The sequence below is a fragment of the Sceloporus undulatus genome, chromosome 2 (assembly GCF_019175285.1).
Source record: "Sceloporus undulatus isolate JIND9_A2432 ecotype Alabama chromosome 2, SceUnd_v1.1, whole genome shotgun sequence".
Lineage (NCBI taxonomy): Eukaryota > Metazoa > Chordata > Lepidosauria > Squamata > Phrynosomatidae > Sceloporus > Sceloporus undulatus.
Genome location: NC_056523.1, coordinates 287,594,052 through 287,620,756, shown reverse-complemented (window position 1 = coordinate 287,620,756; position 26,705 = coordinate 287,594,052). Strand labels below are relative to the sequence as shown.

Genomic DNA, 26,705 nt, shown 5'->3' with positions numbered 1-26,705 from the left:
AAAACAGATGCACTGTGCTGAGCTGCAGCAGTGTTATGCAGTAAACAATGCAATGAAACATTTGCTAAGAAAGACTGGGATTCTATTCTAATCAAACTTTCTGTAGATGGGTGTGCCTTAGCACAATAGACAAGGTAAATAGCAGCTGCCTCTAAAAATCGCATAATGAGCACACATGAACAACAAATCAGAGAAAAATGGGGAGACAGATAAGCCTACCTGATCAATTCCCCCCAGCCTGTTAAAACAGTACAGATCTATAATATTGGCTACCAAAATGGATATCATAAGAAAAGTGAAAACTGGGCAGGGGGATCCCTGCATAAATTTTATAAGAAGTTTTCAAGTAGTCTCACTAAGGTTCAAAATGTTTTAATTTATATGTACAAGGCTTACCTGACCTAGCTGTTTCATTTCACATGTACATATTGTTAGTTTTGGATATAAAGTTTGCTGAACTGTGTTGAACTGCTCTTCTTTTGTAGGAATCTATCCCTACTCTTTCCATGTTGTTTCTGTCTCTGGTACCAAATTTTTTGTTAAAGTAAAGCTTATGAATAGATCTATTTTGTTGAGATGTATCTGTATAACAAAATAATGGGATTGCTACCATATTTTTAGATCTTGAGAATGTTCCTTTCCCAGACTCTGCATATTTTAAACTTAAATAGATATAGTCTTAAATAATTAATTAAATAAACAGATTGCACAACTAAGGAGGAGGAATTAAATAGCATTCAATGTCATGCTACAGTACCTGGTATTGATGCCTTTCCCATAATTTCAAGGGATTCAAGTGAAGATATTGAAAGAAGGAGGTTCTCTTCTATTAAACTCAAGTCAGTATTATGTATGCTACATGTTTTAAAATTCTCCAGATTTTGTTCAACTGCTGGTTTAATACTCTCCAGAAGACTTTTGCAATCATTCAGCCTCAAGTCAATATGATCAAAAACAGAGAAAAGCACAGCTAAATTCTTCAAGTCATGAGCCTGAAATGAATTTATGTAACTGACAGAAAATTTTAAATGTGGGATCTTTTCTTGGCCTTTCTTATGGAGAAATGGAGCTATTACTGAATCCGGAAGACGTCTGGGGATAAATGTCCTAATGCTATTAACAGTATCTTCATCTTCTTTTATTTGCTTGGAAACCTCACTGAAGGGCCTAAAAGCAGAAGCATATTCTTGGTCAACAACTGGAGTCCCAAGATTGGAATAACATCTTTCTGCTAGAGACAGATCAGTGTTTCTTTCTTTGCCAATAAGACATTCCTCAAATCTGCTTGGTAAGAACAAACTATCTGGATAGTCCAGAAAGAAGTGACTGATGGACCCATCTTTAGAAGCAAAGCGAGCTAAGGGAAACTTTTTTCCAGTAAGGAACTGTAAGATGATAGGGGCACAAGCTGGCACCATATTGCTTTGATAAGCTAGTTCAGTTGCAAGTTTCAGTACAACATCAGTGAATTTTGAAAGATAAATCTCTGGGAGCAAGGTTAAGGTGGCACTCAAGAGCTGCTGTTGCATCAGCTGTACTTTTGGAGTCTGCTGTAGATAAACATCATTTTCTATCTGGCTTTCAAATGATTTCTCACAACTGGGCAAATGGAGTATGTGGGAAATTATTTTGGGTACTGCTTTGGAAGCTTCACCACAGGCATATCTCAAAATGTACTGGTAGCGGCCGCTGATTTTCACAAATGTGTTGATTTGCTGCAAATACTGCAGCCCTTTGTCCACATCCGCCTGTACATCTGAACTTAGGAGCTCACTCATCCTTAGACCTGCAAGAAATTCTTGGAATGAAAGATGAATGAATTTGTAAATTGGCCAAAGCCGCTGGGCAGTGAATTTACTCAGTAGACCAAAGCAGAGAGCATCATCTCCATTCACCCCAACTTCAGAGAGGTCATCTTCACTGAATTCAAAGAGGGATTTGAAGAGACCTTGTAAAGCAAGTTCACCACAGGCAGATACTGCAGATTTTATACGATCACTCTCCTGAGGATATTTCAGTGATGTGTACAACATGTAGGCTTTTAAAATGACCAGACCTAGGAATATATTGCCATTAGGATACTGAGTCCAATATGTCCCAAGGGCCACAACAAAAAGGGGAGTTTTGAACATGGAATGCATTGTTTCTTCTACTCGCAGTTGAATGTAAAAGTCTTCTACAAGGGAATTGTTATGTGAAAATAAATTCCTTAACAGATAGAGGGTGCTTGTCACTGGAAACTCTGTGATACCAAGAATAGTGTTTGCATACTGGCGGATTCTCCTAACCCTGTTTGTGCGAACTGCAATAATTAAACAGTGTTTCTTTAAGTAATTCTTTTGAATCAAGTCTTCAATGTCACAAGGAACTGAATTCATTTCATCATAATCGTCTAACAGGAAGAGAACTTCATTTGTCAAATGCTGACACAAATTCTCCAGGGACTCTTTTGTTAATAATCTTCTAAGGCCTACCACCTGGTTGCAAATAAGGTCCACTAGACTCTGATCACGGTCTTGATAATTCAAGGACAGATAAAATACAAGCTTGTATCTGCTGAGTATGGGACAGTGCCCAGAGGCCCAAAGAATGGCTATCTTTCGAAGCAATGCAGTCTTTCCACTGCCTGCCTCTCCTTCTACAACTGTAATGGACTGAAAACTTTCAAGAACCTCAGGCAGCGTGAGCTGCTGCAGAGGCAGGTTATTGATATTCTTGGAAACAATGGCTAAGTCCCCAAAGAGCATCTTCAGATCAATAGCAAAATGGGCAGAATCCCCAAATGGAAACGTTTTCCTGAAATGAATATCACTGTATGCCCTTCTAAGCTGTTCTTGAAGCCATTCAGGTTCCTCAAAGGCCATGTCTGTCAAAAGAGAAAGGAGAAATGTGGGGTGAAATTTGTTGAAAGTAAATGTTATGCTGACATAACTTCATGTCTTGCAACAACATGCTAGTCATGTTTGCATGGAACAATGCATGAAATCCGGCTCTTCTCTTTGGCTCTCCACACTAGGCTGAATAGCTAAACAAGCAAGAAGTGGTGTGCTTAGTGTGTTGCCTGAATCTAGGACCCTGGTTTGTTGAGCTTTTTGCAAGCCAGGATCATAAACTGGGGTTTATTCTTGGCAGATTAATCTTGTGCAAACACTACCAGTGATGCAGAGACCAGTATATTTGTCTTAACTATCTATAATAAAGCAGCAAGTCTCTTCTCATCCCTTTTTGATTCTGTTATTTAAAACAGCACACCTGCATTCAGTTGTCTCCTCCTTCTCCAGGACTTTCTCATGCAGGTGTAGGTTTGGTTTGCCATCATCTACTCTACAAGGTTAGGGAGAAGTTCAGCCCTCTAGAAGTTGCCCATCCCTATTATAAGCCTTCAGGGACCACAGTCCATTTTATCACATGCTAATTTAAGTCAGCAGGACTTACTACTGAGTAAAAATACATAGGATTGCACAATTAGGCAGATGATTAGTGGTCTCATGTCAGTGGAGCAGTGAATGAATGCCAGGATTTAGAGTGAAATGTAAGGGAGCTAGCCATGATTCTGAAATTGTTTAAATGGTAGGATACAGTACTTTAGTCAGCATCTTTACAAGTCGGACTAAAACTTAAGAGCAGATTTACCACCCACAGATATGGAAGCCACTAGGTTTGGAACAGCATGAGCATTACTAGACTACCTCAAACTAATCTTAAAACCCAAGTTATATATACAGTACATTAATCAGCATTACATTAGTGGCATACAGAGGTGTACCTCTATCTCATGCCTACATGTGTCATTTTTTGGTTATTGAGGAAGACAGAATTTCTTTCCTCCCTCTGTAACAAATAAAAGCCCTTCAGGACTGACTGTTGAGCCACTGCAGCCCCCTCATCACCATTCCATGGTTGGTGAAGAGCAGGAAGTTGGAGAAGCATCTGGCTATGTCCTTGTAGCGGATGCAAAATGATTATGTCATCTACTGAGAACACCAGAGGACCCTGGCAGACCTCAGCAGATAATAGTAAGTATTACTTACATTATCTGCTGAGGTCTGCCAGGGTCCTCCGATGTTCTCAGTAGATGACATAATCATTTTGCATCTATCTATGGGGACATAACTAAACACCCTCTCTCCACAGAATGGCTATGAGCAGGGGATTGTAGAAGCTCAATGGTAAGTTTAGGAAGTGTTGACCAGCCAGCTACAGAACTACTATGCTATGCTATGCTATGCCGTGCTATGCCATGCAGGATTCCAGCCAAGGTTTCTAAAGGATCTTTGAGCCAAGTTTAAGTGGCAGAATACTTACTATTCACTGCAGAACTGAGAGCTTCTGTATCTCCCAATTTGTCTTTGCAGTCTATTTGCTAGTGGTAGGGGGGAAGAAATTGTTTATTCATTCAAATAAAATACAAAATTATAATTGAAACATAAAATCAAATACATCCCTTAAAATTGTTTCAGCTGACCAAGAACACCTTTGTCTCATCTGAATTAAGCATTAGTTTCTTCTCCCTCAAATGAACCACTACCAAGATGAGACAGTGATTCAGAACTGGAAGAGTTTCCTTGCACATGGAAGAGAGAGGCAGAGTGGGACGTCATCAGGATGCAAGTTATACCAAGCAGACCTTCAGGCAATCTCTCCCAGAGGAGATATTGTGGATATTTCCCATAACATGAGGAACAATATGGAACATTGAGAATATCTAAGACCAGTGGCTGCAGCATCATCCAGAGTACCCCAGCATTGCCCTCTGAAAGCACACTTCTAAGAAGGATGGGAGACACTGTAAAACAGTACCTTTAAGTCCCATCCCAGCAAGACAGGTCAAAAGGATACCATGCTCAGCAACACAAAGAGGTCCAGCAGAATCATCAAGGACACATTCACACTATCTAAGAAGATGTACGTATGTCAACAACAGTGCATTAAACAGGACATTGCTGTGGTTACAATAATAATAATAATAATAAATTTTATTTTTATACCGCTTTTCCAAAAGATCAAAGCGGTGTACACAAAATTTAAAACCAGTTACAAACACGTCATAAAATAGATAAAACCAATAACACAATACAATATCTAAATCTAAAACAATCATTCGAAAGGGTGAGCCAGCAAGTTGATGGGATCAAAGTACACTAGTTCATTTTCCAGAGGGGAAGGCTTGACAGAAGAGGAAAGTTTTTAGCCTCTTTTTGAATGTTTCTAGAGTGGTGATCAGGCGGAGTTCCTCAGGAAGACTGTTCCAGATTTTTGGGGCCGCTACTGAGAAGGCCCTCTGGGATGTAGTAGTGTATTTAGATGATGGAATTTCTAGCAAGTTCTTCCCGGTTGTTCTGAGTGTGCGGGGCCGATTATATGGGGAGATGCGGTCCCTCAAGCAACTTGGGCCCAAGCCATGTAGGGCTTTATAGGTAATAACCAACACCTTGTATTGTGCTCGGAAGTGAATAGGCAGCCAGTGCAGATCTTTCAGAATAGGTGTTATGTGGTCAAACCTGGAAACACCAGTGACCAATCTGGCTGCCAAGTTTTGTACTAGCTGAAGCTTCCGGGCTTGGTACAAGGGTTGCTCCATGTAGAGCGCATTACAGAAATCTAAGCAAGAGGTTACCAGAGCATGAACCACAGTTTCAAGGTCCCTTTGGCCCAGGTAGGGTCGCAGCTGGCGTATCAACCGAAGTTGATAGCAAGCACCTCTGACCGTTGTATCTACTTGAGATGTCAACTGCAGAGACGAGTCCAGAACTACTCCTAGACTGCGAACTTTGTCCTTCAGGGGAAGTGTAACCCCATTCAGGACAGGTGGATAAACTTCCTTCCCCGGGCCTGGGGAACCTATCACCAGTACTTCCGTTTTCTCTGGATTCAAACTGAGTTTGTTTTCCCTCATCCAGCCCATTACCGACTCCAGGCAGGCATTCAGAGGAGAGACGCCATCCTTAGTCACTGAGTCAGTCGGGGGCACAGAGAAGCATATTTGGGTGTCATCAGCATACTGATAACACCACGCCCCGTGTCTCCGGATGATCTCTCCCAGCGGTTTCATGTAAATGTTAAACAAAGTGGGGGACAGAATAGCTCGCTGAGGGACACCAGATGTGAGTTCCCTCTTAGAGGAGCAAGTGTCCCCCAACTGCACCATCTGGAATTTGCCCGAGAGGTAGGATCGGAACCACTGGAGCGCAGTGCCCCCGATACCCAACTCCCTCAGGCGTTCCAGAAGGATACTATGGTCAATGGTATCGAAAGCCGCTGAGATGTCCAAGAGCACCAACAAGGTCACACTTCCCCTGTCGATGCCCAGACGGAGATCATCAACTAAGGCGACCATGGCAGTCTCAACTCCGTATCCCGCTCCGAAGCCAGTTTGAAATGGATCCAGATAATCGGTTTCATCCAAAACTGCTTGGAGTTGGAAGGCAGCCGCTCTCTCTATCACCTTACCTAAAAAATGTCAATAATGAGACCGGTCTGTAGTTATTTCTTACCAGGGGGTCTAGGGAGGGTTTCTTAAGCAACGGTTTAACTGTTGCTAATTTTAAACTAGATGGAAATTTTCCCTCCCTGAATGATGCATTAATTATACGTTGTAATAATGATGTCACAGCATCACCACCCTGGGCGGTCAGCCAAGAAGGACAGGGATCGAGAGAACACGTTGTCTTCCTAACACTTCCAAGAAGCTTGTCCACTTTATCGGTATGAACAAACTCAAAGCGATCCAGTTTAATGGAGTCCACAGAAGCTCTGGATACCTATATTAACTGACTATGATCAATTAATTATAAATACCACTGCAATTAACTGCCTTTAAGTTGACATGGACTCATGGAGACCCTGTGAATAAGACATTCATTCTCCAAGACCCCCTGTCCTCAGCCGCTCTGCTTAATTCCTGCAGGTTCAGGCTTGTGACCTCCCTGATTGAGTCTAATTATCTGGCATGTGGTCTTCCTCTCTTTCTACTGCCTTCCACCTTTCCTAGCATTACTGTCTTTTCTAATGATTCATGCCATATGAACCATCTAGAGCCCTAAGATCCTCAGGAGAAGACTTTCTCTTGGTCCCACCACCATCCCAGGCTTGCCTGGTGAGGACACAAGAGAGAGCCTTCTCAGTGGCTGCTCTCACCCTCTGGAATCCCCTTCCACAAGAGGCTAGGCTGGCCCCCTCACGGTTGGCCTTTCGCAGGCAGGCAAAGACATTTTTATTTAAACATGGCTTTTAAGATCTAGCAGGCTTGGTTTTATTGGGGTATGAGAGGGTTGGTCTTAGATTATTAATTTTAATTTTGTATGTTTTAAATTTTATATTTAATTTTTTAATATATTTTATGATTTTAATTGTACAATTTTAATGGTTCTGTTTTATATATGTTGTTAACTGCCTTGGGTCCCACTTTGAGACCCAATAAAATAAAATAAAATAAAATAAAATAAAATAAAATAAATAATAAATGCCTTCTCATGATATGACCAAAGCAAGGCAGCCTCAATTTAGTCATACAACTGTTGAACCCAAACCGTGTGGACCCACTGAATTAATGAAAGTTACATAACTGTTGATATATCAAGTCCTTATTGATTCAAAAGGTCTACTCTTGCTGGGACTAACAATTGAATATAGGCCAGTATCTTTAATTTCTTTTGCTATAATTTTCTGACATCACAGTTCTATTCAGGTTTACTCAGAAATGAGTCCTCATGAGTTCAAGAGGGTGACTACCTTTAAAAATATGCTATGCGTACAACCAAAGTTGTCTTGATCGGATCATGCTCAAATCTGTTTGGTGTGGCAGCCCAGATCAGGCCCTAGTCCACGAGAGTTGCTAACCAAAATGAATCTCTTATACCTGCCAGTCACAATTCCCAAGAACCCATGTACAGATTAAACTCTATCTCACATTTGTAATAGAGGAAGGGTTTTTGTCATCATATATGTGTTAGACTGCTTATCTATATTATTAAAAATAATTATTGATGTTTTTATTTTTTGCACTTCAGTCCCCCTGCATCCCTCACCTACCCAAGCATATATCTGTCAACTGAAGTTGGGTTGCAGCCCACAAAATAAAACTGCTTAGGCTTCAAGGTACCACTAGACATTGTGATACCTTGCGATTTTATAACATTCATTGTGTTTTTTTACCTTTTCATGCCATGACTCCAATTCAGCCTCCCTTTGTGATTTCTCCAGTGATGTACTCCTTCCTGGATCAGATTGATTACAACTGTAATAAATTTTAAAAGGGGGAATGTATTAACTGGAATCGGCAAAAAGAATGCTGAAGGTGCCATTGGCTGTTTACATAACACTCACATTACATGATGCACGGAACCAAGAAAACCTGATCCTTTTGCCAGGAACATCTGGATGACATAGCAGTAGTGGGTTTCCCTAAATTGCTTTCTTGCTTTTCTGGCAGATCAGAGCCAGAGGACAGCTCTGAAAAGCCTTCTTAAGAACCAAGTATGTAGCTGTTTGGATTACTCACAATATAGTAATACAGAGTACAGTTTTGATCCTATCATGTAACCTCATAGATGTGTTCAGCTCTTGTGCCCATCAACCCCATGATTAGGGATAATGGTGCTTGTAACCCAATTCATGTGAAAGCCACAGTGTTGAGGAAGGCTAATGCCTCACTATTGTGATCTCACTGTAGCTTCCTAATGGTTCCCTTGGTGTATTTTTATAGGTTTCTTTTTCACATGTTTTTTTAAATGACACCATAATGAGCCATCTTGAACAGACACTTACTGAGGAAAAGCTTTAGCGTGTTCTTCCCAAGGGTCATCATTTTCCTTCCAGTCACTGAGACATCCAGTGCAGGAAAAACACTGTACAATGTCTTTCTTTCCTGCAAGAAGGTGATATAGCATACAGTATCACTGTAATTATTTTTGCGGTATATGTATCATTTGAAAAAATTAGGTTGTTATAGGTGAGCTTAAAAATGATGGCTTCAGATCCACATTGACGATTTTATCTTTTTTTTCCCCAGCACTGTGAAGACCAAAAGGGAAAGGATTTTTTTTTTATCAGTCTTAAGCAATATTCCAACTTGTTTCATTTGCTTTCAGTATACTGGCACTGATGTAGCTGTTAGAATATTAGAATAGAATACTAGCTAAAGATCAGAGGTTCGTTTTCACTATAGAATTATAGCACTATGATTCCACTTTAACTACCATGGTTCTCTCCTATGGAATCCTGGGATTTCCAGACAAGAGAAGGACATTCATAATTTTCATCAAGAGAGCTCTAGTGCCTCATTGGACTACCAATCCCAGGTATTCATAAGATGGTACTATGTCAGTTAAAATGGAATAAGAGTGCTATAATTATTTCGTGTGAATGGACTCTAGATCCACATCCCCACTCAACCATAAAATTACTTGGGCTAATCTCAGTTTTGGATAAAACTTGGGGTATAAATAAAGTTAATAATAATATTCATAATCATCACCACCATCTTCATCATGTTCTGCCTAATTTAATGCTGCTGTTGCTGCAGGAAGGACAGAGAGAAAATGTAATGGTTGATGAGAAGAGGAATGCAATAATATAGAAAGAAATATATGATTAAGCATTCCCTAACCCCTACAGGAATTAATTTCTTCTTTATGACACAGCACAGAAGTTCCAGAGTGTCACTATAATATTTATAGTATATAAAAATATATAATCTTAGGACACCATGGAAGAAAAAAAAATCCCTTCAGAAGATAACACAGCTCCTGATCACACAAATGGTACCTAATAAGAGCAGCTTTATCTCTTCACAGAGATAATCTTTGTTCCCATTCCCTGATGATGCTATGCTCAGTCACATACATCAATGTAAGTAATGCTTACACTTACATAAACGAAATTCCAGCCTCTTTTTCCAATACTAAGAAATAAAAACTGTATTGCATATTTTTTAAAAAGCCCAGTTCTAGCAGTTTTCATTATCACCAGGAGCAGGGCTTTTGTGAAGTTACTGGATCTTAGATGTCCATTCAAAACCTTTAGACCAAGAAAATCTCACAATATACTGGTGCTTAGAAAATTCATCTCATTATTCACTCCACCTCACTATGAGGATTACAGATAGAGGGAAACCTGGAAATGTGAGGAGAATGGCAGATGATAACACCATATCTGCTGATTCAGTCCTCCAAAAAGTGAGAAGAGACTGACCTGTGAAGAAAAATCCTGCTTTGGCCAAAGAAGTAGCATCTACTTTTGCTTCCTCTGGCCAAGTTTTAAAAGTGTCCAGCCTGACGTCTTCATCTTCATAGATGTTTATAGCAGGTTCTAAATCCCCTTTTGGAACCAAAGATATCACAGAGGTTTAGAACAATATGAAATATCATCAGTTAACAATTTTTTTAAAAAAATAGGTGTAACAATAAGATAAACAATAAGCACATAATGGCCTCCGAAGCTTTATAACAGAAAATAAGTAATCAGCATAAGTAATTAGCATTTTAAGCGGAATGTGGTAAAAGTGGAGTTGCTTATGCAGACCTGTTCTGCATATGGATGTGCCAAAGAGAACAATGCACAATACAACTCATTCATAAATTTGTGTTGTGCAATGCTACTATTCTATATGGCTTTTGCATAGTGTTAGCATGACATATCTCTGCCAGTAGAAATGTATGCCATGCTATTATGCAGCGTGACGTAGTAGTTTGAGCAGTGGATAAGTCTGGAGACCATGTTTAGTATCCCTACTTGGGCATCACATATTCTCAACCACAGAAAACCCTGTGATAGATTTACCTTAGGTACACCATAATTTGTGCCTTCTGAACATGAAAGCTCACCACAACAACCTTATGATGTAGGACTGAAGCCAAGGCTGCCCAATCCAAGTCCAGTTTAAGGATAAAGAACCACAATAAAAGCAGTGGCATCACTAGGACGTGGGGGGGAATGTGGACCACACCAAGTGACACCCCAAAGGGAGATGTACATCTGTTGGGGAAGTACTCCCAATGGAACTGGTGTGGCTGCTGGGCAAGCAAGCAAGGTCCCTGTGTCCCTTTCTTGTTTGCTTAGCAGCCGCACCAAACCCCAAACAGCTCTCCAGAGGCCATGGCACTCTGCCCCCCACCTCCTCTGCACTAGGTGACAGCAACCCTAGGGGATGCCACTGAGTAAGTGAGTATCACAGGGGCATAAAAGCTGCTCATCAGCAGTGAGTCTCTATGCTGCAAACTGAACAGCAGCAACTGCACAGTTCAATTGGTCAGAATTTTACACCAATGGTGAGATGTCTTATATTTCAGTTTCATTTATGCTAATTACTTCCAAATTTACACTCACCCTGGAGAGGAGATTTTGGTGTGAGCGGTATTCTGCAGACCTCAGAAGATTTTTATAAATCCAAACCATAATTCCAGAGATCTCTAGAAGGCATGGCTTTCTATTTGATCATTATTAATGTTGCACACCAAAATAACTATCACCTAGTCAATCTAAATAGGAACAGAAATGGCTAGAACGTCACTTCCAAATCCACTCAAATGGTAGCATGATGCCCATGGTGATCTAGAAGACTTCAAACTATGATTGATACAGCTGTCTGACCTGTGACGGTGTCCATTCATAAGTGATGCATATAAAGTAGCATGTTTGGATTTTATGCAAATTTCAGCTTTCGTTTTTGTAACATGTTTCCTCTTTTGGGGTGATTCAGAAATGGCTATTGTGCATCAGAACTTATTCAAGATGGTCCCTGAAGCTCAGGAGTTTTCCATTAGAAAAGGCAACCCAAATAGCTCAAGACAAAGACTTCGGGATCCCATACATTTTATTAGAATCAGCATCAACACCAGCACTGTGAGTTAAACTTTAGGCCTAGAACTGTGGTTTCACGTTATTTCAACCATTTACCTGTATTAGAGGCCAATATCTTCCCTGAGGATGCTGCAAAATGCTTTCCCTAAAATAAAATGTAAAAGATAAAACTAGTATGTCTTTATGCATTTAGTATGTCTTTATGTGTTCATTACAATATTCTGGTACAGTACTTCTGCTACTAAATGGGTTGCAGTTGCTTGCATTTAATCTTTAGATAGGAAATAAATGTCACAAGGACTTCCCTGAATAGACTTGATCCCTGTAACAGCTTTTCCATCTGCCACAAACAAATCTGGTCACAAATTTAGCTGGGCAGTTGCTGGGGTTGCATTCTTACCCTGAGATTCCTCCTCCTTGCCTTGAGAAGCAGAGAAGAGACTCCAGACCTGAATGTCCTGTCTCTTCTCTGCTTCTCAGCCAATCAACAAACTTTAGGGATGAAACCAGAAAGAATTTATTGAAAATCAGGTTCAGCACAGTAGCAGCCCATTGTCAGACCTAAAACTACGGGATAAATTTAGCTTCTATAAATTGAGCACTCCTCCTCCCAACAGCCGACATTCTTTCCATTGAGGATAAGTAGCTATATGATCTTGATTCCCACACAACAATCCTTTGAAGCTGCTCATCCCTCCCAACACACTATCAACTTCTAACATGGCTCTAGCACAGCCAGGATGGTCTAACTTAACATTTAGCTATTATTGATATTATTATATTTTAAAAAAAGTATTAGCTGCTTTGAGTTCCAACTACGGGGGGGGGGGGGGAGTAGGATATAAATAAATATTATAATAAAAACAATAATGTTCAACAAAGAATACCGTAATGCCAACGAATCCACAATAATTTTGAATGTACTCTTTAATTTCATCTCTTGACTTCTCGCTTTGAAGAAACTCACATCTATAAAATAGCAAACAAAATATTATTGGCAACTTCTTTAAACATTTTAGAAGGATTTCAGATATTAACAATTAATTGATTGTCAATCTGTGAATTTTTGTGTCCCAGATTTTATTTTAATTTATTTCAATATTTTATTTATTTATTTATTATCTGGCTTTTCAGGGAAAAATAGTGTTCAAGGAAACTGACAATCTGATTAGAACAAAATAAAGACAAAATAAACAACAGAGCCATTAAAATCACAATAATCAAACCAATTAAAATCCTCACATTAATAAATAAAATTGTTTAAACTACATTTTGGCATCTTTCCTTAAAGCAGGAAGAGTTGAAACAAACTGCAGTTGCATTAGTATTCTCCTTTTTGTTCCTCACCTGAGGTTGGACATAATCATAGCTAAAATGAGCAAAGATGTATTGCATTGCATGAGCCATTCTATATGCTTTTTCAGTCAAGAAGTTATTCTTTCTACACTCCTTTTCCCATTTATTTTACCTCGAATCAATAGATGTAACAATCTATATTTTCAATTTATCATCACATGACTGAATGTGATAATTCATCACTGATTATCTTTGGCTATAGTAATTCATGCTTCAGAAAATCAGCGACCCTAGGCACGATCTGCACTTGGAAATGCTTCAGTTGGAGTGCTTTCAAGCTACAAAAGTTTTTGGGTTTTTTTTGGGGGGGGGGGAGTTAGCATTCTCAAACACAGGGGTAGGCAACCTTTTTGACCCAGGGGCCGGGTTGCTGTCCCTCAGACAACTGGGGGGCCGAAGCCAAAAAATAAATAAGTAAATAATTTTTTAAAAAATAGATAAACCAGGACAAATGTAGAACACAATTTTCAAATGGAGGACACTTTTTTTAAAAAATGGAGGACACGCGAAAAAATTTGCTGATTTTTTAAAAAAATGTTAATATAAATGCATGTTTCTGAGGCTTCTATAGACAATTGCCCCCCTTGCCCCTGCTTGCCTGCCGCTTGCCCCCCTTGCCCGCCTCTTCCTAATAGGCCAAAGGCCCCATGCCCTCGCGCAAGAGGCCAAAGGCCCCGGCAGCAATCGGCGGCAGGACTGGGCTGGGGCCGGTCCCAAGGCCTCGCCGGGCCGCATCCGGCCCGCAGGCCGTAGGTTGCCTACCCCTGCTCAAACATAACTATGATGACAGAGCTCCTTCACCATAGTTACAGCCAACATGTCTCCAAATCTTGTCTCTTTTTTGACATCCTGAGATCACTTTCCTTCACATCAGTTTTCATTGGATATTTGCTATTTCTTCTGTTACTGGTAACAACCAACTTTATGGTTGATGGTAGCAGACAGCAGGTTAGCAGGGATGCACTGATACTAGCATATCAGTTTTTGTTCTGTGACTTTTCTGGTAGCCTCTCACTACTGACGGAGTGTAGGATCATATGCCTATTTCCCTCATCTTTACATTCATTATTGCAAAAGCCACTATCACTTTGATTATTTATTGCTGAATTGCAAGGGACTGGATGGCCCTTGTGGTCACGATTCTGTGTTTCTATATACGGATGATGGGACAACTGTGTAAAATACTCACTCAGGGAACCACTTTGCATGTTCTTTCCAAGGATCATCACCTTCTTCCCAATTCCCCAAACATCCACTGCAGGTGAAGCACTGAACTGTGTCTTTTATACCTACATGGAAAAATATGACAAAGAAGAACCAGGCAAGATCTCCCATAACCCTCTGAATTAGAAATATATATTGGGTAAACAGGAACAAAACAAAGTAAACTATAGGAAATTTTCCAATATGGGGCCGACAATAACAAAGTCTCATTCACTCCTTGAGTAAAGGCGTGGAGGTCTACCACCTAAAGCAAAGATCAGTAGGGTTTTTTGCTGTGAATGTAGTGGTGAATCAGTGTCGGGATATAGCCTAAACACTAAAGGAGCTATTAAAGATGCTAAAGCTGTAGAATACAGCTACTTGGACAGCTCTTTTAAGGCTGGATAAAACCCAGTGTATATTCACTGCCCCCCTGAGATGGGAGCCACCAGCACTACTATGCTGTGAATATTACTGTAGGGCAGGAAATAGTTATGACTGTAATTTGTTATATGGTTCGACTTTTTTATTTCTAGTGTCAGCCACTCTGGGCCTTCCCCACATACAAATTACCACATGTATGCAGTGTCCACCTCAAATCATGTGTGCTGGACTAAATTTGAACTTGGTAGGATTTGAACTTTTGGGATTACAATTCCCAGAATCCTACAGCCAGAATCTTTCATGGAATTCTATACACTGTGGTTTGAAAAAGTAACTTTTTCAAGTACTGCAAGCACCATGCTGAAGCAATTAACTTCTCCAGCAGATACACTCTAATGCAGTAAACATTTCCTAAACTGAGGGAAATTAACTTTCAAATGACTATATTAACTGAAGCATAGAAATGGATAGTTACTAAAAGCAATTTTACAAATAAAAAACATTGTTTCCCCCCCAGGATAAGAATCTTTTGAATTTACCTGTAAAGAAAAATCCAGCTTTAGCTAGTAGAACAGGCAGCGTTTCTCTGACATATGATGGCCAGCCAGCAAAGGACTGAAGTCTTGACTCCAACTCTTTGTAACTGATTTTGACTTCTGAATAACTGTTCCTGGGATTTTGAACTCTAATCTCATACTTAGGGATGTTACCCACCTCTTTCCCCAAAATAAATCCACACTGAGGCCAATATTTCTTGTGTTCTGCACAAGGAGATCGTTTGATGCTTCTTGCAAGCAAAACTAACCCACAGCAAAAGCACTGTATTGCTGTCTTAATGCCAGTGTGATAGAAACCTGCAGCAGCCATCTCTACGGGAGACCAGGCTGATGCAGAGTTGCCAGGCGGCTGTGACAGGAAGGTTTTCAACCTTTTGACTTCACTTCTCATTGAAGCGTTAAACCCTCTTTGAAGTTCCTTACGGATCTGTTGGTATTCTTCTTCCATTTCTTTTGCCAGCATGTCAAAATCAAAGTTAACATGAGGGTAAGAAGCTTTTAGATAAGAAATGTCCAGTTCAGTAATGTCACTGCTTGGACCTTCTGCAGAATTAGCCATGCTGTTCTAAAAAGAAAAAGTAGAGTTGTAAATCTCAAATAATCTGGTCTCTGAATTTATACTCGACTTTGCAGTTGTACGGCCAACTGCACTCCGTAGACGGTGCAATTGGCCCTTTTAGGATCAAAAATATTTATTCAGGATCTCAGGAGACTGTGGGGGAGGAATGACAAACTGGGGGAGCTGGGGATTGAGAGAAGGGAACATGTGGCCATGGACTTTGCCCACCTGTTAAGACACTTAGGGCCCAAAAAGGCCAAAATAAAGCTGCTTTGGGCCACTTTGGAAGTGTGCTCTTTAAATGATGCAGGCATCCTAAGAGGCCAGAAGCCATGCCAAAGCCACACTCCAGTCCTAAGGACTGGAGCGCGGCTTTGATGCAGCTTCTGGACTCATAAGATGTGTGTGCCATTTAAATAACATACCTTCAAAGTGACCCAAAGCAACTTTATTTTGGCCTGTCTGTTTGGGCCTTTAGGGACATTTAAGAAAATTCTCAAGGGTGGGGTCCAACTTACTGCCAGTAAGTAAGCCTTAAGAGAAGCATTTCAGCCCTTTAGAATGTGGGGTGGCGGCAGGAATACAAAAGCTGAGAAACCAACAAGCGATGATATCATAGATCAGGGAGCATGGACATTTGAGGAACCCCAGACTGGAACTCAAGGAGGGCTGGATTCACTCCCAGGGCTGGAGGTTCTTTGCACACTTCCTATTAATAATTTCCATTGGGTCCTAATTTTGAGCAGACAGGAATAGGATTGCATCAGTACAACTTAAACTCACAATAATCCTGGGGGATAAATACTCTTATGAACAGGGATGTGCAGAGAGCTTTCTCCTAAATTGGGTAAATGGGTACCAAGAAATTGGGCAAGCAATCTGTTTTTGATGGGTTGCCTCAGACAACTCATCTTGAAAGAACATCAAATTGATAACTCAGTTGTTTAATATTATTGCATCTTTACTGTTAGGGACGGAAAGAGGCATTTGTGGAATTTTTCATATCATGTGCTTAAATATTTAATGGGTCATAGGTACTATGCCTTGTCCTGGACTATTTGGGGCTTTGTTATTGGGTGACAAGGCTTCCAATTGTGGTGAAATAATTGCTACTAACAGGGGATTCCCAAGTGACTTCCTTGACAGAATATGAATAAAAAATCCTTTTGTATCAGCTTTCCATATGTGAAAGTGCCATCCATGTGATTACCAATTGCAAACAAAGCTTTAAAAACTCAACAGCAAGCGGAGTTAGAAACAATTTGGAACAGGACTGATTGCAGTAGCATCCCTTGGGTTGATGTCACCTGGTGCGGAAGGGGTGAACTGCCTTGTCCTCCACCCCAAAGTGCTTCAGCCCTTCACAAAGGACTTCAGGGTCTAGCATGGCTACAGCCACATTGGACCCTGAAGGCACTACTATGAAACCTTGAATTGGCCCTGATGAGTACCTCAGCATCCATGTTAAAATTCTGCAACACAACAATTGTGGGGAAGATTAACACTACTTATGAGATTAGCTCCACCAGCTCTGGCAGGGCTACAGTTGGGCAGCACAGTGGACAATGCACCACTAAGATCCCCAACTTGGCGAGTTACAGATGGGCAAAAAGGAGTGGGCTCATGACGTCATGAAAGTATAGCCTTTAGACGGCCCTTACCTGAATGCCGCCATGAACGTGCCGCCTGCACGCCCCAAGCGGGAAGAAGCGGCATTAAAAAGGTGCTGCTTTTTTCCGCTTCTTTTCTATATACTGCGCAACTACGCATCTCCGTCTATAAGCTGCTGCACTTTTTTTTTTTTTTTTCATGGCTGCGTTTTGGTGTTGGCCGTTTAAAGGCTCTGAGTCAGCTGTGTCGCATAATGAGTCGGGGTCCTGGAACATGCGCAGTTTGCACTGAGGCTCTAATTAGAGCGTCAGATGCCATGCAGATGTGGAAGCTGCAGCACAGCTGCACTCTGTTTTAATGCTCGTAACCCTAACCCTAGAGCAACATGTACGCATGCGCTGCTAGAATTGTGGAAAGTTTGGAATTTAAAGTGAACCCCTACACACATTCCTGTGCCATTTTCACCTAACAATAAAAAAACGCTAAAACTTAAAATATTTACATATGTACAAGGGTGGTGATTGGGGATGGCAGGGGGACAGCGGTGGCAGCGGCGACAGCTGTGGCTGTGCATTGCAGATTCAGCAAGAGCGCGGGGACCAAAGGAGAGGAGGCATCCATGATGCTGGTGACACTGGCAACGTGCAAGCGGACAAGGATGCCAACACCAGCTGATCACCAGCTGGCAGGAGACCACCATTGTTCTTGGGTAGGGCGAGGGAAAAAGTTTAAAGGGGCCTGGGTGCTTTAAATGTGCACATATGCTTTCTGCCACCGGTGCTGACCGCCGCAGCTGCGCAGCTGCGCATCCGCCCGCCGCCCGTGAGGAAGCTGCCTCTCTCTTTGCAGCATCCTGCGAGGCGGCGGTATGGAAGCTACGGGTCAGAAACGGCCCCAGGTGAGGCGTCTTCACTGCCCCCCATGTGGAAGCCCCATCCACCTGAGCCACGCCCCCGGGGCGGGCGGTCTGGAGGCTCCGTATTCAGCAGAATAAACCTTCAAGACGTCTTCCCCTGCCCGTCTGTAACCCGCCCTTGTCTCACTGAACTGTTGCCAAGTGTATATAGTCAAACCTGGAGTGTGGTGAAAGGTCTGGAAACCAAAGGTCCTATGAGGAGCAACTTAAGGATCTGGGTATGTTTAGCCTGGGAAAGAGAAGATTAAAAAGTGACATAAAAACCATATTTTGAAAGGAATGTCATACTGAGGATGGAGCAAGCTTGTTTTCTGCTCCTCCAGAGACTAGGACATGAAACAATGGATTCAAACTACAAGAAAAAGAGATTCCATCTGAACATTAGAAAGGACATCCAATAAGAGCTTTTCAACAGTGGAATATGCTGCCTTGGAGTCCTTCTCTGGATTTTTTAAAGCAGAGGTTGGATGGCTACCTGAGAGGAGTGCTTTGATTGTGTATTCCTGCATTTCAGGGGATTGGACTTGTGGTCTGTTCCTACTCTATGATTCTTTGAAACTTTGGAGACTGTCAGGTAGGGCACTTCAGTAGAGGAATGAACACGCAATAGATCACTGCTACTCCTCCCTGCCTATCATATCTTGTTTGCTGCAACATACGGACACCTAGTGGGCATAACTGGGTCTAGCTGACAGCTTTTCTTCTCACTTAACCATGTTTCAGCTATACATTCCAAGTCAGCTTGCTTGTCCAGGATCCAGTGACATTACTAGGGGAGTGCAGAATGCACCTGTCACCTGAAGGGGCAGTACACCCAGAGGAACTGGCAAAGCTACTGGACAAGTTAGAAAGGGCAGTACGATATTGCAGACAGAAGAACCAATAGATGATATCAAACATGTATTAAATAAATTAAGAAAATCTGAAGATGTATCAGGCCTGAAAGAAAATAAGGATGAAACAATAATTACCAAAAATATGAATAGACAAGAAATACAAAGAGTAAAAGATATTTCAGGTTTTAATATAAACAAGAAGGTGAGATATCTGGGTATAATTTTATTCAATAAAAACTCAAAATTGTTTAAGAACAATTATCAGCAACTGTGGAATGAAATAAAATCCGGTCTTTAAAATGGGAAAAATTAAAACTCTCATTATTAGTTAGAAGAGCCTCTGTAAACATGAACATACTACCAAGAATACTCTTTTTATTTCAAACAATTCCTATAATAAAAAAAGACCGTGTATTTAAAAACTGGCAGAAAGAATTGACAAATTTTATCTGGGCAGGAAAAAGACCCAGAATCAAAATCAAAACACTCCAAGATGCAAAAGAAAGAGATGGTTTTGCCCTGTCAAATGTAAAACTACATTCTGAAGCTAGCTGCCTATCCTGGTTAAAAGAATAGATTGAAAAATTCAAAACTTCTGATGCTAGAGGCAACTGAACTGAGATATGACTGACATGGGTATTTATTTCACAATAAAGTGTTGGTAAATAGAGACAAATCACAGAATCATAGAGTTGGAAGAGACCACAAGGGCCATCCAGTCCAACCCCCTTTCATGCAGGAAGACAGTTAGTAAGAGGGCACTATTTATGATTGGTTTCTCTACAGGCAGCTGAAAGAAAAAATCATTTTAGATAACAGGTTAAAAAGGCTTCACTAATACTACATCTGAACTGGAAGGTATCCTTAGCACAAATAAACCAGAACTGTTATCCAAACTGTACAAAAAACTATTGGAATACTACACTGAAGATGAACTGATTAAGGATAACATGATTAAGTGGGCCCAAAATTATGGTAGAGTAATAGAATTACATCAGTGGGAACAATTTTGGAATAAAAGGTTAAAATATATGTTAAGTCAAGATGCAAAAGAAAACTATTACAAAATAATGTATAGATGGCACTTGACACCAGAAAAAATAAGCAAAACATATGGTTCATATAGCAATAAATGCTGGAAATGTTTAAAAGAAGTAGGAACCTTTTATAATTGTTTCTCAACAGGGGATCAAGGGAGGTTTTTTTCAGAATCGGTTTTACTATTGCCTGTTTCAAGGCAGTTGGAAATATACCCTCCTGAAGAGATGCATTAATAATAAGATGTAATGGTGTTTTCATTGCATCTCCTCCCTGAGCAATCAACCAATAAGGGCATGGGTCGAGAGGGCATGTCATCCTCCTTACACTTCCAAGAAGCTTGTCCACGTCATCGGTACTTAAAAATTCAAAGCGAACGTTATTCAGGAGGGTATATTTCCAACTGCCTTGAAACTGGCAATAGTAAAACCGATTCTGAAAAAACCCTCCCTTGATCCCCTATTGAGAAACAATTATAGACCAGTTTCTCTTTTACCATTCTTGGGCAAGGTGATCGAGAGGGCGGTTGCCTTCCAACTACAAGCTGTCTTGGAGGAAACTGATTTTCTAGACCCATTTCAAACTGGCTTCAGTGCGGGATATGGAGTTGAGACTGCTATGGTCGCCTTAGTCGATGATCTTCGTCTGGGCATTGACAGGGGAGATGTGACCTTGTTGGTGCTCTTGGACATCTCAGCGGCTTTCGATACCATCGACCATGGTATCCTTCTGGAACACCTGGAGGATTTAGGTATCGGAGGCATTGCGCTCCAGTGGTTCCGATCCTATCTCTCAGGAAGGTTCCAGAAGCTGTGGGATTGTTGCTCCCGCAAAAGGGAGCTAACATCTGGCGTTCCACAGGGCGCCATTTTATCCCTCATGCTCTTTAACATTTACATGAAACTGCTTGGACAGATCATCCGGAAACATGGGGCTCAGTGTTATCAGTACGCTGATGACACTCAGATCTATCTCTCCATGTCTCTGACTGATACAGTGATTAAAGAAGGCATCTCTCCTCTGGATGACTGCCTGGAATCAGTAATGGGCTGGATGAGGGAAAACAAACTCAAGCTGAATCCAGAGAAAACAGAAGTACTTGTGATAGGTACCCAAGTCCAGGCAGGGAAATTTGTCATCCAGTCCTAGACGGGGTTATGCTCCCCTTAAAGGACAAAGTTCGCAGTCTGGGAGTACTCTTGGATTCTTCCCTACAATTGTCATCACAGGTGGATGCGATGGCCAAGAGTGCTTGGTACCAGCTTCCGCTGATATGCCAGCTGCGTCCCTGTTTGGACCAAAAGGACCTTGAAACAGTAGTGCATGCACTGGTAACCTCTCATTTAGATTTCTGCAATGCGCTCTACATGGGGCTACCTTTGTACCAGGTTCGGAAGCTTCAGTTAGTCCAAAATGCTGCAGCCAGGCTGGTCACTGGAACATCCAGGGCAGACCATATAACTCCGATATTAAAATCTCTTCACTGGCTGCCCATTAGCTTCCGGGCTCAATACAAAGTGTCGGTTATTACCTATAAAGCCTTACATGGCTCGGGCCTGAGCTACTTGAAGGAGAGCCTTCTCCCACACAATCTGCCTCACACTCTCAGAACATCAGGAAAACATCTATTAGAATGCCCAAGAGTGAGATTGTCAACAACTCACAAGAGGTCATATACATCGACAGAACCGACTCTCTGGAACAACCTCCCTGACGAAATTCGAGCCTCCTCCACTGTAGATGCCATCAAGAAGGCTTTGAAGACACATTTATTTCAATTAGCATACCCATCCGACTCTTTGTAGTCACTATTCTTGACAGAATTGCACCTTATTGCACTTTATTGACTGACAGATCTTCCTATGTATTTTTATGTATATTAATATTTGTAGATTTTATATTTTTTAAACTGAATGTAACTATATTCTTGATGTGCACCGCTTTGATAATTGGAAAAACGGTATATAAGCATCATCATCATCATCATCATCATCATGTGTGGTGGTCTTGCAGCACAGTAAGAAAATACTGGAAACAAATTCAAAGTAAAACATAGGAATTAACAGGGATACATTTAGAACTGAGACCTGAAACACCACTATTAAATATGGTAGATAGCAAAACAGAGAAGGAATATGGCAAAATTATTTTTTACATGTTAAATGCCACAAGAACAGTATATGCAAAGTAGTATTGGAAAACAAACAAAACTCCACATGCTGATGAATGGTTACTCAAACTATATGAGATGTTGGAACTAGATATGTTAACCATGAAACTGAAAACAGGTTCAAAACAAGAGTCACTGGAACACTGGAAAAAGTTTTGGTGAAAGCTAAATGGAGGGAAATAGCAACAATGGGAATAGAGATAAAATAATTACGATGGCTAAGTATTAGATGTGCTACTATTTAAGAACAAACTTAGCTGATGAATAAATCAGGATTTTAAAAAAATTGATAGAGGAGGAAAAAGAAAAAAATCACTCTTATTTTAGTAATGGTGTGATCAACATTCTTTTAACTGTGGAGTAAACAGAAAATAATGTAAAGTAGATGATGATTGATATAATAAGGCTAGTAAGAATTTTTGGGAAATAGTTAATGTGGGAAAATAAAATTATGAAAAAAGATGGAAAGGAAGAATGCTAGGAAAGATATGTGTGGATCTTCTTTTTTTGGTTTGTTTTAGGTAAGAATGATGGTAATGTACAGTATGTGTTATATTTATAATTATTATTGTGGATTTTTATGTGTGGTATGGGCTGGTCACCCAGCAGGCGCACAGGACTCTAAACACGCTCTGGAGGCTTGTCCTGGACTCTGCCCCCACTAGTGGCAGCTGCTGGGGGCACTGCCTTCAGTTTGGCACGGCTGCAGCCATGCCACACCTGAAGGCCTTTGGGGGGGGGCTACCTTCGAGGTTCTTTTGGGGAGGGCACTGCATTCAGGAGCCGGTATAGCTGCAGCCACAAGCCCTCCGGAGGCACAGGCATTGCCCCCCTCACTAGCAGTAGCTCCTTGGAGAAGGCAGTGCCTTCAGGGTTGAGAGTGGTTCCAGCCACACCAGACCCTGAAGACCTTTTGGGGGACCTTGCCATCAAGAGTCTGGTGCAGCTGCAGCCACTTTGGACTCTGAAGGCTTTGGGGGGGGGGGGGGGGCCTTCAAAAGTCGGGCAGGGCTAAAAAAAAAGGCCCCACGGAGGCCCGGGGGGGGGGGCTGCATTGTTCTGGGAAACCAAGTGGCGGGGTGGGGAAGGCAAGGCACTTCACACACACACACCTGCACTGGGTCAGGGATGCACTGCCAGGATCAAATTCTGGATCATACAGCCCCATCACTGACCTGAAATTAAGCAGCAGAATTTTGTAATCTGACAGGATTCTACTATAGCAACATGTTTTACAGACATCAATAAGAAAAGAAAAACACTTCTCCTGTATTAATTTTAGGCTTGTTTCATTTTAATATTACAGGAAGTAATAGGATTTCCACTGCCTGTGAAAGTAGCATATCTTCCAATGCCAAATGGTAGTTCACTACTGGTTACCTAATTTGCATTAGAGTGGTGGTAGGGGGTTTATAGCCTCCCTGCAAGTCCCAAGCTCTCAGTCTCTGGGGAAGGCAACGGCAGACCTCCTCTGAGCATATCTTGCCAAGAAAACCCCGATAGGTTTGCTTTAGAGTCGCCATTAAGTCAGAAACGCCTTGAAAGCACACAATATAGTTAAACCACTGGTAATGAGAATATGTGCTGAAGAAAGGCAGCACACAAACATAATTGCAATACCAGATACTCAACAAAGAGAACAGGTTTAGGACTGGAACTTACCTTTTTCCAGATTCTTGACCCAATGACAAAATGTACAAAAATGAATTCAAAACAAAAAGAGTCTTTCCCAGCAATTAGAAACAACTGATAAAAGTTTCCTTTCCAGGAAGGAGGAAGTGAAATACTCTGAACTTCGGACTCAAGAATTTTGGTGAACATAAGGCATGGGGAAGTGTTGTGTTTTTTTTAGCGTGACGCAACTGCTAATAAGTGCTGTTTGTCAAGCATTGTGGGGAAATTACTTTATTGAATTCCTACAACAAAAACATTTCACTGCCTTTTGCTGGTACAGAAGTAAAAGCAGACAATTTCATTCTTTAAAAAGCCATCCAGACTGAGGAGTAGTGTCAATTCAGACTGCTCCATTTCAGGTCACAGCATGTTGCTTTCTTCCCTTTTCTACATCCACTCTTTAAAAATGAAATTAAATGCAGAATCTCGGCCTCATTTTGCCCTAAGTGAAACCTTTTCATTTTGAAGTTATTCAATAATCTCTCTATTGCATAACAGCAGTGCTGTTTTTGCTGTGCTGACAGGCATCTCTCCCCCAATTTTCTCTCTCTTGTCTATTTTTCTTCAGACATATCCATGTACACACAGACACATCATATAAACATACAAATTAAAATATGAGGCATGTGTGATGGGAATGAAAGAGAGAGTCTGTCAGGAAGAATGAAATAGGGGTTGTCACAAACCTGGTTGTTTGTGGTGTTTCAGAGCTGAGCATATGATTCTGGGTCATGATCTCTTATACATGCTTGGAGTGGTTTCATATGTGGGTAGAGAATGATCTCATCCCAGGACAGAAAAAGCATCACTGGATCTTATTGATATAGTGATAATGCTGCAGACAGATGCCAAAAAAATAAAAATGGGGCAGGGGCAGGAGGAAATCATGGAAGAATGTCTGGTAAACATAGAGAGGGTGAATGGACCAGATACCAGACCCACCCATATTGAACATCACTCGCCCACAGATGCACTGAAAATTATCACCGTTTTTAAAAAAGGCATCCAGTTGATAGGAATAAAAAGAATGAGGAAGGAGCAGAAAAACCTGAAACATCTTGTAATTAGCAAAATAAAATTTTGATCTTGGAAAAAGTGCAGCAGTAAAAACTAACAACCCCTGATATGTTTGGGCAGGCTGGATAAGCATCAAATCTTCTTGTTGTAATTTAGTATCATAAACTGACAAAATTATACTCAAATAAATAATAGAAACAAAGGAGTAGCTCATTCCTTTTCCACCCTTTACTGGGATTTCCCCTTCTTTTATGTCGCGACTCTTGCAACTGTATCTTCTTGCTTATGATATATTAGTTTGTTCTTCTGAAGAACCATTTTCTGAAGGAACACGTTTCTAGCATCAGCTCACCCAAGACTCTGCTTAGGCATCCTTTAGTGTATATTTACATCATCACTCTGGTTTTCCAATCTGTGTAGCCCTCCAGGTTTTATTTACACTATTTCATATCATTTTGAGCAAAAGTCTCAAAGCATCCAGGTGAAATTGTTTTTTAAGAAACAAAATCCTAAACTATTCTGAAAATGTGACTCCTTGACATCAGCTTCTCTTATTAAAGAGTCTTCTCGGCTGTGAGAAATTGTGTGGATAGTATTCTACATATGCTCTGCTTCATGTGTTAACAGGTGTGATTTACTAGGCCTAATTGCTTGTAATTCTACCACAGCTTTTAATTTCTGCTCCATTACAGCTGTCCACATCTCCCTTGCTTCTTTTTCTTCTGCCAACCTATCCTTAGTCTCCAAGCTGCAGGAAAAGAGATTCCACCTCAACATTAGGAAGAACTTCCTGACAGTAAGGGCTGTCCGACAGTGGAACAAACTCCCTCGGATGTAGTGGAGTCTCTTTCCTTGGAGGTCTTTAAACAGAGGCTGGATGGCCATCTGTCGGGGATGCTTTGATTTGGATTTCCTGCATAGCAGGGGGTTGGACTAGATGGCCCTTGCTGCCTCTTCCAACTCTATGATTCTAAGTCTCAGAAAATCTAAATAAAGTAACCAAATAACTGAGGAAGTAGACCAAGTCTATGAAAGATTATGCTACAACTTCTTTTGATGAGTTAGTCTCAAAAGTGTTACAAGATTCCTTTGCATTCTACTAAATTTGTAATTCAAAGAGCCATGGCACCGGATTTAATTTCATTAATTTTAATAGTAGCTTCAGTGTGCAAAAATGCCTTACAAAATTTTGGCCAGGATTCAAGCAACATGATAACCAGCTTCATGTGTTAAAGGAACCTTATGTTTCCTGGACATTTCTGAAACTATTCCAAAAACAACTGATAATATGGCATAGGGAACTTTTACTAAATGGCCAAGGGGTAGGGAGAACAGTATGCAGTCTTTTGAGTGCATGGAAACTCTTCTATGGGCATGATTATTCATAGCCCAATGTTAATGAAAGAAAGTGCAGTGGACCCTTGGTATCTGCTCGGGTTTGGTTCCACGAACCTCTGTGGATACCAAAATTCAACTCCCATTACATACAGTGGTGTAGTAAAATGGTGTCCCTTATATAAAGTGACAAAATCAAGTCTTGCTTTCTGGAATTTATATTTTTTTTTGAATATTTTAAAACTGTGGT

The 26,705-nt window shown here is 40.9% G+C and overlaps 1 protein-coding gene across 3 annotated transcripts in view; it reads right to left on the bottom strand.

The window, feature by feature from the left end:
- The window catches only part of LOC121922655 (NLR family apoptosis inhibitory protein), a 38,058-nt gene extending 12,138 nt beyond the window's left edge, over window positions 1-25,920 (bottom strand). Inside the window, exons 1-11 of one of the 3 annotated variants that reach the window (XM_042452328.1) lie at window positions 24,092-25,920; window positions 18,543-18,614; window positions 15,282-15,864; window positions 14,345-14,444; window positions 12,687-12,768; window positions 11,896-11,944; window positions 10,192-10,317; window positions 8,767-8,866; window positions 8,155-8,236; window positions 4,306-4,363; window positions 758-2,866 (exon numbers count right to left, since the gene is read on the bottom strand). In XM_042452328.1, coding sequence (XP_042308262.1) covers window positions 758-2,866; window positions 4,306-4,363; window positions 8,155-8,236; window positions 8,767-8,866; window positions 10,192-10,317; window positions 11,896-11,944; window positions 12,687-12,768; window positions 14,345-14,444; window positions 15,282-15,864; window positions 18,543-18,614; window positions 24,092-24,250 — 3,520 coding nt within the window. In that variant the 5' untranslated portion in view covers window positions 24,251-25,920. The remainder of the gene's footprint in view (window positions 1-757; window positions 2,867-4,305; window positions 4,364-8,154; window positions 8,237-8,766; window positions 8,867-10,191; window positions 10,318-11,895; window positions 11,945-12,686; window positions 12,769-14,344; window positions 14,445-15,281; window positions 15,865-18,542; window positions 18,615-24,091) is intronic. The other 2 variants (XM_042452326.1, XM_042452327.1) reach the window with 2 other exon arrangements.
- Window positions 25,921-26,705: the final 785 nt, after the last annotated feature.